This window comes from Haliaeetus albicilla, chromosome 11 (assembly GCF_947461875.1).
Source record: "Haliaeetus albicilla chromosome 11, bHalAlb1.1, whole genome shotgun sequence".
NCBI lineage: Eukaryota > Metazoa > Chordata > Aves > Accipitriformes > Accipitridae > Haliaeetus > Haliaeetus albicilla.
The window spans coordinates 18,660,013-18,672,079 of NC_091493.1; the positions used below are offsets into that span (position 1 = coordinate 18,660,013).

At 46.0% G+C, this 12,067-nt stretch overlaps 1 protein-coding gene across 1 annotated transcript in view; it reads left to right on the forward strand.

The window, feature by feature from the left end:
• The window catches only part of PDLIM1 (PDZ and LIM domain 1), a 45,149-nt gene that overhangs the window by 19,860 nt on the left and 13,222 nt on the right, over window positions 1-12,067 (forward strand). The window contains exon 3 of the mRNA XM_069796432.1: window positions 2,481-2,565. Coding sequence (XP_069652533.1) covers window positions 2,481-2,565 — 85 coding nt within the window. The remainder of the gene's footprint in view (window positions 1-2,480; window positions 2,566-12,067) is intronic.

The following is a 12,067-nucleotide window of genomic DNA, read 5'->3' on the forward strand; positions in this document are numbered from 1 at the left end:
CCATTGGCTGCCGTAGTTGGCCATAGCTGCCTCCCCTATGCTGGAGACCAAGGTGCTGTCACCTCAAATGCATTGAGTGAAGGGCAGTGGGAGGAAAGCAAGTGCCCTGGTTCCTGAGGAGAGGTTTCTGTTCTGTATTTGTATATTGGTCTGCTCTAAGCTTAAATTTTCAGCCTGAATAAGGCCTTTTGGTGCTTCTGGAATCTGATAATATTAAGCTGCTGCAAAAGAAAATGCTACCTCAAAAGTACTTAGATCACTGCTAGTGAGAACTGGCACAGGGGTGCCTCATGCTAGAAATCAGCTGAAGTGTTTAATGCTCTCTGATCTGCTCTTTCATCTCCAGCCAATGTCCACTTGCTTACAGCCTGACTTGCAGACTATTTGATTCCCATATACTTTGCTGTGGCCCCTCTTGTTCCAGAGGAGGTGAAACTTGGTTGCACATGATCTCCAAACAATTTCAAGGAATAATGCTTTGCGTTGGTCAGTGGGCTGCTCCCCTCTGCAAACACAGTCTTCAAGTGCAGAATACAGCCATCCTATAGATGGCTGTGACTTTGTCAGGCTTGATAGCCATAATCTGGTTAAAATCTCTGGTTCCTCAGGTACCTTAAAGCACTTGTTGCCAGAAGCAAGGAGGGAATGGCTGTTTTATACTCACCTGGGGTATGTTTGCATCCAGTAACGGCATCTATTGAGACAAGATAATGATCAGATGGGCATGGATCTGATCCCATGCAGCTGTTACATTCATATTTGTTAGTCTGTGTGTGCCCCAGCTTGCCAGATGCCAGGATTTGGGGGATGTAGGTTGTCGGGTATCAGCACTGCAGCTGAGCCTGCAGGGTGCAATAGTCTGGAGTCAAAGGTTTGCTGTGCCTGAATGCTTGTAAAGGATGATATCTGGTGTGACCTGTGTCTTTGTACTTGCCTGTGAAAGGAGGTACAGCACAGCAGATTTCATTCAGGTTTCTTCCGTGTAAAGTCTAGAGTGCAGTAGATGCAATAGCAGGTCAATAAAACTTCTCCTCTTCCTTGAGTGAGAATGCTGCCTCCTGCCTCCTCCCACTGAGCTACCTTTTGGATGTCAGTATTAAAATACTATTTACGCAGCAAGTGTCTGGGTTATGCACGTACATCACAGTTAAATTTGGGCTGTTTAAAAAAATGTCCTGACATTGGAGGGCTTTTAGAGGAATAGTGTAGACCAGATTGAATTTATCGTGGGTAGCTCTATACCCTGTTTCTCCATCCTTGTCAGTTTTATAAGCCTTTTCTGTTTAAAGTCTCTTTCCAGTTATCCAGTGAATTCTCAGTGGAAGCATTCCTGTTTTACTAACTAAGTACTTTAATCGTAACTGACCCTGGACCCACAAATACCTGGGAAGTACATCTATGTGCAGTTGCAGATTCTATAAAGGGCTCCTGTCAAAACAGGACATGGTTTTCAAAACTCATCCTAAGAGTTTATCAGCCATCTGGTTGCCGCATGATGCAATGTTTAGCATTGAACAGTGGTTTTCATTCAGCAATACTGCAGCTACTCGTTCCCTACTATTAAAAAGTTTGGGAAAAATGGCACTGTTTAGTCCATCTGAGATGCTAACTGCTGTCTGTACTTCTGAGAAAAGTAGGTAGCATATGTTTCCCACAAAGTATCTGAAGCAAATCTAAACACTCTGCTTCTTCCTCACCACTTTTTTGTCTGTTGTTCTTTGGGACATAGCAAAACTCCAGAATGATGATGGTAAAAGCAGTTGGTTTTGGTCACAGCTCTTGACTTGTGTTTCAGGCTGCTGTGAGTAATAGGGACCACAGACCAGTAAAGTTTATGTAGAGTCTCTCTGACACATTATGTCACCTCAGTGCTTAGTCCCATTGCGGACTTGGACCCATTTTCTTTTTTATAATTCCCAAAAGCCTCTGTTTGTGCAGCATAGGTACTACTGTATAAATAAGAATAAAATTCCTCAGGCCCAAACCAAAAAATATTTTTAGCTTATCCAAGGCAGCCCAACTTCAAGAATGAAATGTTCTCTGTATAGTCAATACAGGCAAGAATAATTCCTCTTTGCAGCTACCTATAAAAACTGAAACACACAGTAATATGAATTGTCCCACTTAATTAAAGGATCTGCATCTAAGGGATATCTCCAGCTTCTGCTGTTGGGTGACTCCCAACTCTACTGCCTGGGTTGGAGCCCGTGCTGGATGTGTTGCCAGTGGAGCCCCAAAGGATAAGCCAGGATAGTCAAGGCTGAGATCCTGTCTTTCTCCAAGGACCTCATACAACATAACTAATTCATCCAAGTTACGTGCCTAAAATGAGGCTGTCCAGATTCCTCCTGATGTGGATAGTGCTATATACAAAAGACTGGGGAAATGTTTGGGAAATTGATTAACTTCAAGTCTTTTAATAACAGTAATGATGCTCAGTGATGAAAACAGATTAACTATTAAAAATCTGTGTGTTGCAGAACGGAGTCAAAAGTCTGGTCACCACTTGTAAATGAGGAGGGAAAGACGCATCCTTATAAGATGAATCTGGCCTCTCAGCCGCAGGTAAGTAATGGAGTATCTGCATGCTCTTGGGCCTGTTTACTCCTGTCTGACTTCGGAGCAGTTTCTGGCCTGATCCTCCAAGGAGCTGGGCATGTGTCACTCCGTTGGTCACATTGGGGATAGTGCTGTGCCCCATAGCTCCTAGAAATTACATGACCCTTGGAAACCTTCAGAGATGGACTCCCTCCATTGTGGTCAGAAGCCTGCTGCTGTGGAGAGGTAGTCGGATACCTTGCCAAGGGTAAGCTGCTTGGATCAGAGGCATTGTCTCCTGCCATCTGCGTGCTCCCACCTACCATAGGGCACAGAAGGCACTGTAAAGGTGTGGCTCAATAAATCATTGCTACTGTTGCTAGGCCTGTTGATTTTCATAGATAAGAAAGGTCTTGAGAAAGGAGGAAAATTATTCACTCTTAGTGTTTTCTGTTGGGGTTTTTTTGTTGTTTTGTTTTTTCCTCTTACTAGTGGGTTCTTACTAGCAGTCTAGCAGTGAATAAAGTGGAAGAGAAACACCGGCCTTTTATATTTTTATCTGTGGGGCAGATCTTGCACTCTGTCTAGGAAGTTGGTTTTGTAACCTTTTGGTAGCCTTGCTTCACTGGTCTGCTGCCTCTGTCAAGTAAACGTAGTTTAACAGTGACCTGTGCAAGGGTATTGCCTGGGCTAGGTTTAGAGGATTTCACTGCATAGATCTACAATAACTGCACTAAAATCAACAGCATTTCTCTGGATTTTCACCAGGGCCGTGATGTGGATTCTGGCCCTAGCACACATCCCGTGTGAGTCTTTGTAGCAAAATAAGTAGAGGTAAAACTACCTTGACTCTCCAATTAAGTACTAATATGTCTGTCTGGGTTGGAAAGGACCTGAACCTAAAGTAGCACATGTGCAGCAACACTGTGCCCAGACCTTGGCCTGGGATCTGTCCATGCTCCCTCTAATGCCAAGCTGCCGTGTGTTTCTTGGCTCAAGAGTGTGGTGTGGCATTTTTCAGGTATTCATAACTCAGCCAAGGAACAGTGTGAGGCTGAGCCTTGTGGTCTTGGGTTGGGCTGGGGCTCTGCAGTGACACCTGCCTGTGACACTGAGCTGAGATCTGGTCTGTGTCTTCTGCTGCCCAAGCTCTGGAGATTTTCTGCTGTGAACCTTGAGACTTAGGGGCTAGGAGTGGGGCAAAGTCTGCACTGAGGCTTTGCTGCAAGGCTGCAGAGGGCTATTGTTTAATTCAGCGGGAGACCCAATCCTGGAGACCAAGTCCCTAACCCAGCCATTAACCAGAGTTTAACTAAATGCCCCAGAATTAAACATAGGGCACTACACCTGCCAGGCAGGAGTTTAACATAGCTCACTAAGCTTAAACTACAGCAAGAAACCTGCTGCTGCAGCCCCCTGTCACTAGCTGCACCACCACCACACTTTCTCCTCCAGTCCAGCCTGGGTCACTGGATAGACATCCACTGTTGGTCAAGTACTAAACACAGGCTCTTTTAATTAACTGATGCCACCTCTTACTTAAACTTATTTGCTATGGCAGTCTTAACCCTAATCAATGGCTCTCCTTTAGTCAGCTGCATTCTGGGTGGAGTGTTTGTATGTGAGTCAGCCCAGGACTGTTTCAGGGAGCCTACTGCAACTCAGGAAGAAACATGGATGAGAGGGACTAACCTTAATTCTAGCCTTTAACTTACAAGTCATGCCCTGCTTTCTAAAATGCAAGTAAAGGGCATCACGAAGGTCAGACTGTGCAGGACTCGGCAATAATCCTGGTGGTGGAGCACATCCCTTCCTAAACCCTAACCTTATTCCTAATCCTGGTTCTGACTTCGGCCATTATATTGATACCCCGATGCTGTTAGTTCGTAAGTGTGGCACAACTGAATTTATTGATATCAATCTGTGACTGACCTCAGCAGAAGATCTGGGTGAGAAACTGACTGCGGAAAGATTCCTGTTACAAACCTTATCTCTGAGCAGTGACCCTTGTCTTAATCTTGCACTGGGAACCAACTGTTGCCTGAAAATTAGGCTTTGATCCTTGTGATGGCTGATACTAGAAGAATTTTATTTCCTGGTGTAAAAGGAACATTCATGCTCTTGCAGAAGTCTTGCCTTCCTTCTTCCCTTCTTTAAAATGAAGCCAATTAAGTCATTTGGAGTGGCCTATGTGCTGTTTTTCAGAGCATGGGGCTTTCTTTTAAAGGGCTTTGCCTGCTGCATATTCAGGCAGAGGAATTTAGCAGTGTGAGGGAAGATGTATTTCTTGTGTTTCCAAACCACAAGGTCCCATTTACCCTTCCTGCTTAACAGTGCCTGAACATCCTAGTCCACTGTGCCAAGGAAAAGTATCATGAACACCATCAAGTTTTAAGGGGTTTTTGTTTGGTTTGGTTTTTTTGTTCTTTTTTTTTTAATATACACCTGTTTCCTTTTTCAGTAGCTGACTGCAGCAAGTGAGGCTTGTGGTGAGGTCGGTGTGCTTGGAGTGTGATGTCAGCAGAGCATGCCGACTCCTGCCAGAGCTGTGGCAAGCATTGGCTGAGTCACTCTGGGGCTGTGTCTTTGCAGCATCACCAGAGGTTTTGGCCAGGCCTGCTGCAAATCATCAGCAGCAGAGTGCAGAAGATGCTGTGCATACATATATTAGTATTGCAAACCACTATGAATTTTACCACAAAGATGCTGATCTCATTTTTCCAACAGGATTGGTAGAAGTCATGAGTAGAGTCCAATCTTCGAAGGCAGCGTTGAGCTGTTCAGGTTTTTTTAACTTGCTTGCCAGTGAAAACAATATATTTGCTTTCCTTGGCAGCAGTCTCGTGCAGAACACTTAGTATGTCCTGTTTTCTTTGGTAAGTGAATTAATGAGTCCAAGTGGTTCATTTAAGTCCTGATCCAGGGTCCTCTGAAGATGTTTCTCACTGGTTTTGTGCAGAGCTTTTTGAATGCAGAAATATAATCATACATGTGAATAGACTTACATCAAGCTCAAAAAAAAAAAAGCTTTAAAACCTTTGCTGTAGAAATTGGACTGCAATTATTCAAATCAGTTTCTACCTTTCTTAAAATTAGGCAGTTTGATGTTGCCTCTGCTACCTTCAATATCTTAACTGAAATTTCTCACAACACTTGTCCCCCTTCTTTTCTTCTTCCTATTTTATTGGTGTGGTTAAATAACTAGATCTTTGCAAAAGATCTTGCAAGATAAATTAATTTTCAGTTTGTCTCAAGAACTCTATGAGTGGCTGCATATTTTAAGATCACTGCTTACACATTTTTTACCCCATTTGAAATAGACTGTTTGTTTACTTCTGAAATCCTTTTGGAGGCTGATACTTGGTGAAATGCTGCATTGTCCTGTGGAAGTATTTTCCCTTACTTGGAATGCAAGTTCAAGATATTTGGAAAATAAAAAGGCATTCCACAACCTCCCATGCATTCCCTGAAGTCTTGAATCCCAAGACCGACGTCACTGTCTAAGCTGACTTTTGCCCATGAAAGAGCCACAATCTTATTATTTCATTACCATTATATTTATCCTTCTAAATTAATTTAAACTGAGGCAAGAATGATGATAAAATCACATTTCATCAAAAGGTGCAGCAGCTTGTCAGTGGTGATGGCTCAATGGCTGAGCTAGCTTTGTTTTGGGTGTGACCATGGCAACGTCAGGGGAAGGAAATGACAGTTGTCTTACTGTATTTACTCAATTATTTCACTTGCACTTCTCACCCACATCCTAAGGGCAATGGCTTAGTGTCATTTTTCCCATCAAGAGCTTTTCCTCACCGCAGTGGGAAAGATTAAAATAACACGTCTGCCTCTCCCTTCTGCTTAATAAGAGAGAACGAGTTACTTGGTGACTACGGTAATTTTAATGCTGATGACACTGACCAGAGACCTGCATAACTTTCAGACTCTGCATGCTCTCTGGTGACCCTGGGCCAGCCAATAAGCTCTGGACCCATGTGCTGGTGTGTGTGGCTGTATTGCCGCTTGGTAAAATGAACAATAAAACTCTTTATCCCTCAGACTGTGCCATGTCTTGTCAGACCTGGGCTCTATGAGAGAAGGTTTGTCTTTTTTTTTTTTTTTTTTTTTTTTTTTTTTTTCTCTCCCCTCTGTTTGTAGGACACTGGGGTCAGTGGGGCCTAGGTCTCTGTTTGAGGAGACTGAGCTCATATAGGGAACAAGCTGAGAGACCAGCTTTGAGGGCAGTCAACACCAGGACTGTCTCCAGAAAAGCTTGTCCAGCTCCCTGAAGGCCACATACCCGTTTGCAGTCAGGCACAAGTATTAATGTCACCCCTCAAGAACGTCAATGAAAACTCTTGGTTTGAGACAGATAGATCAGTTCTTCTTAACCACAGAAGATACAGGCTTTCAAATGTGAGGATGTTTTGGGTTCTCTTAAATGAGAAATAACCTCCAGACATGCAGTCCTGGAGGGTGTTTGTGGGATGAGAGGGACAGACAGTCACTTCTGTCTTTCCAAGGCTTCTTGAGAGTGCCTGTCCTGTCCTCGTCCTGTCATCCTTGTCCTTGCAGCATGATGTCATTGTTTCTGTCTTGTGTATTTTATCTCCTTGGTTACGGAGAAGGCAGGGGCTATAGAAACTGGGTGTGTGGCTGGCTTGGCCTTTGATAAGGCCGTGCATGTGTGGGCAATGCATGAAGCAATAGGTATATAAAGTAACAACCTTGTGTTTCAGAGGAGGGAACTGTACTGGCATATCGTGACCTGCTGTTTTTGGTTAAAAGGCGTTACTGCATGGATGTGGAATGTGTCGAGGATGTGGGAAGCCAGCCTTGTTGTTTTACCCCCCTACAATAACAAAACCCCAAACCCTTCCTAATTTCTAATCAGATTTCAAAGCATTGCAGAAGATCTTTCCATAGCTGAAAAACCCCAAACAATAACAGAAGGAGAGGTGAAAGTAAAGGCACTTCTTAATAGTTGTGATCGCAGCTGATGAAACATAGCGTGGGGCAGAGTTTGCCATGAAGACGTGCTCTTCTGAGCTCTTGCTGCACGTTTGGCGCAAGCAGCCTCCCCCCTCAGCATGCCGGCTGGGCATGAGCATGGCCTTCGCTCCCCAGGGTGGCTTCGCAAGGGCAAGGATGAGGCCGGGGGGTTTGGCTGCTGGTCTTTGCTCTCCTTCCCCGCCTCCGGGACCAGAGTGCTCTTGTTTGCTGAGATTTGGTCAGGGGCCTGTTTTCTTAGAGCTGAGTAAACGTTTATACTGAGAAATGTTTAATCTTGTTTCCTCTTGGCATGGCTCTCGAGGTGTGCAATCCAGGATCACCCGCCCCAAGCCTTCGGGCTCTGACTTGGGACGCAAAAACATCCCATGTTTCTGGGGCCCAATGGGGCAGCAGGTTTTGCTGGCTTGCTCAGATGCTTCAGGGGCCTGTGGGACCGTAGGGGCTTTCACTTCTCCCTGCAACTGCAAAGCCTGGGTGCTAATTTTTTTTTAATTTGTAACGTGAGGTCAGAGTGAATCCCCTGACTCCGAGAGCTGGAGTTTCAGGAAATAACTACGCTAGCCACTCTCTAAATCGTGACTCCACCCCTGAAGCTAGTTTTTGGTGGCTTCAAGCAGCCCCCGGCTCTGTACTCAATCTGTCTTTCCTCCAGGGGCTGTGGGGAGGTGGCCTGGGAAGGGGCAAGGGGCAGGCAGGGGAGTGGGGCTGCTGTGGGTGCAGTGGCAGTGGGGCAGTAGCCAGCACTTCTGAGGCCCCAGCCCTGCCAGCTGCCTTCAAGCCATGCTGTGGGGAGAGGAGAACCCCACTTAAGGGAGAGGCTGCCCGACACCTCATATTGCAGTTTAGTTTATTTAGTGAGTACAAAAAGCCTCTGGGTTTTTCCTGTTTCTGGTGGTCAGTGCAGCCAGGATGGCCTCGGCCACATCACTGCATGGCGGATGGGATCCAAGAGCCCACCCTCACCCCAGACTGCCCCCAACCTGCCAGAGGGCCCATGGGGCCATGGAGGTGTCCAGGTGGCTTTATGCCCCTGCTTCATGGGATGTGCCCCAGCTGAGCTGGTGGAGGTGGCTCATCCTGGGCTGTCTGTCCATCTGTCTGCCTCGCTGACAACTGGGAATTTCCCTGGACTCCCACGCCCCAATTCCCAAGATGAGCGGCTCCCATGGTGGTAGCGTGTCCGTCTCTGTTGCATGGTGAGGAGGAAACAGATGCCCACGCTGTGAGCCGCTGGCTGGCCCTGGGCACGGAGGTGACAGCTGATGTAGCAGTGGAGATTTCACAAGCTGGGCTTCAGCATCGCTAAGCATAGCCTGGTGTGAGCAGGACGAGAGGGAGGAAGGGGCCATTGTTTTCCCAGATAATTCCCCATGACGCAGCCGGTGCAGTAGGAAATGTTGATCTGCTTCCTGCCCCGGCGCAGGGACATTTTCCCTGTCCCTGCAGCCTGGCACCGTGTCTGGCGGCTCCCTGCCGTGCCAGGAGGGTGGGGGTGGCAGGGGAAGCCCCTTGGCACCCAGCTGGAAGAGCCACGGTGCAGCACCTGCGGCGCCTGACAGTGTCCCTATCTGCTCCCAAAGGGTGCTGCTGCCTCTAACAGCCAGCACCCAGAAGACTCATCTGGCAGGAGACCTGCGTATTTGACCTGAAGCTGGGGTCCTACAAACCTTGTTTGTCCTTGGGATTGGGTAATAGCTTTTCCTCTGGGATGGAGGAATTTGTACTGGTGCCTGAAGGACTTGGGAGCACATGGGATTGTGCTCCAAAGCCACTTGGAGCTTGTTCATATAGCGGAGGTAGTTTCAGGTAGGGAGGGGGCTGTTGGAGGAATGGCTTCATTTTGAAAGTAACGCAAGATGAGACCTCTCTGAGTTCAGAAGCAGCACTCTGGCAGAGAAGTTTGTGCAGTCGCTAATCCATTTTAGCTTGGGCTAGCCACTCTGCCAGCCCCTCTGGAGACATATGTCTGCAAAGGAAGGAGGGAAACAAAGCTGGTATCTGTGCAGTCAAAGCGATTTAACTATCACGGGATCAGTTTATAGTGATAAAATATTGCTCTTGAATATCCTACCTGGAGGCTTGGGAGCTACCATACCCTGGCTTCAGACCAAAATAACTGCTGCTGGTACCCCTGCTCACTGCTGACTGCAGCCCACTGCAGACAGGGCTGGCATTGGGGGACTGAGGCAGCACCATGGCTTGCAGGAAGGGCGAGGCAAGTGGTTCCGGATCTGCCCGAAGATGTCTCTGTAAAGATCTAATATTAGTCACACTCCTCTGTACTACTGACAAAGAAAGAGCAAGTCATGCTCTGACTGGGTGAGAGCATGTCCTTGTGTCTGACCGACCGCTGGTTCTTCCTTTGCAAACAGCCCACTGCTTGCTACTCTTGCTGTGCCCCAGCCAGGGATGCTGTTTAATGCTGCTTGTCCCCTTTTCCTTGTGTTGATCCTGGGAACGCCACATCCTTAGAGATGCTGCAAACCAAAGGCATATCAACTGCATAAACCAGGTGCTGCCCCCACACATGTACACAGTATAGCGGTGTTTTTCTACTAACATTTCTCATGTGGCTGCTGGTGGACAGGTTTTGGGGAGTGTCATATTTATGATTTTTTTTTTCCAATGTTAAGTCAGAGACTCTCACATAAACACATGATTCCAGGAGCTGGGGCTTTAACAAAATTGCTGCACAGCACAGGGCCTGTTTGGCAGTTCTGGCAAATCCCTAGGTAAATACATTTGACAGTGAGAACATGTTATCTTTTGATCTTGGGTTCATGAAAGCACTTGTTCTTTGCAAATTCCTTCCACAGCTTGAGCAGAAAGAGCAGCATGGCGTGACAGGAAGTTCTGGAGAATTTGGATTATCCAAATGCCCTTTATAATGTTACTGCTCTTGTAATACTTGTCTGTAGCCTGTTGGGTTATACACCTTCTATGCTGTTCTCCAGATGGGATTTTGCTAATCTAATCTTCAGACACCACCTTCTCCACTGATATCTCTATTTAGCCTGTTATAAACTCCCTTATAGTCTGTGGACTTTATCCACATGAGAGCTACTACAGATGACCTGACACTTTTGAAAGCTTCATTTATGGTCTTGGATGTTATTACACAGCAGAAAACCTACCTGGTGGCCAAAAGTAGGTCAAAATCTCCTGTGTGGATTCTGGGCCTCAGCACGTGTTGTAGTTCTTCTTGGAGTCAAGGCATTAATGTGATTTCAGTCTCTCCTCCATGTGGCTGTCTATTTTCTCAACACTTGTAGAAACTTAAATATCCTTGGGGCCTCCATCACTGTCAAAGTGACTTGGACTTGGCTAACAGATTCAAAGGTCCCTGATGGGGGTGGGAACGTGCTCACGTGTATGTGGAGTATGTAATTGAGATGCCTTACTTCCTTAGGAAGCCAGAATTTAAAAAAAAAATATACTCTAAATTACTTCCCTTTCTCTAATTATTGGTTAATACTTAAACATTTCCACAATACAGGTTGTGACATGATTTCAACTTTGAGCCTATTTGACCTAAGAGTATAACCCCTTTAGCCTAAAACTTCTGCCTCTCTCATTAAATCAACTATTATGTGCACGTCTGAAACCCTCTCCTACTTGTAGCCTCCAAATTGTGGGCTAGCGTGTGTATATAATGCCGATACAAGATCACTGATACTTTTCCCCACGGTGTGATATACAGGCTGAAGTAATATTTTTTTTTTGCTAAAATCCACAGTTTCTGCCATGGGAAAGACTATTTTTATAAGCGCTATTATGTGCTTTAAATGAGATTGCAACAAAGGGAGATTAGCTAATTACTGCAGGGTCTTTCTTCCTTTGGTGTGTGGGAAAGCTTCATGGCTGACATCCATACACATCGGCCAGAAAGTCGTAGGAGAGCAGTCCCGCCACCCCACACCTGAACATCTTGAGCTACCCCACTGATTTCAAATGACTTGTAACTCATGAGTGCATTTGGATCCACACCATTCTTCTCTGAGAGAACCTATGCTGTGCTTGATGCCATAAATAGCATTTGAGTGCCATGAAGTGAGATTACTCCCATCTGTCAGTCTGGCAGTGCTAGCCAGCTGCCTAAGGAAATCTGGGGACATAAAAGTGATTTAAAGAAAAATCTGTAGGGGAATTTAGTCATAGTTGCTTCTAGTGAGTGTTTATCCTGTAACTATAGCTCTATCAAACACATGCCATGAGATATTCAAAGGGCGGTGAAGGCTTACTTCATTGCTGTAGAAGTCAGCGCCTGTATAGAGTGGGAGAGGGAACTGGTTCTGTTAATTAGAGCTGGGAACCATGGGCCCAGAGTGTTAAGAAGGGCCCTGTTTCATCCTATGCCATTGGTCATTAGCCCTGCATTGAAGCCATGCCCAATCTCTACAGCTGGCTGAAACATTTCTAAACGCACATTTTGGTGCCGTCTTTTAGCCCCGAATATTTCAGCCGCCTCTGTGAATGTTAGTCCTTTCTTATGCCTGCTCTAGTGAGGCCCTATTGTACT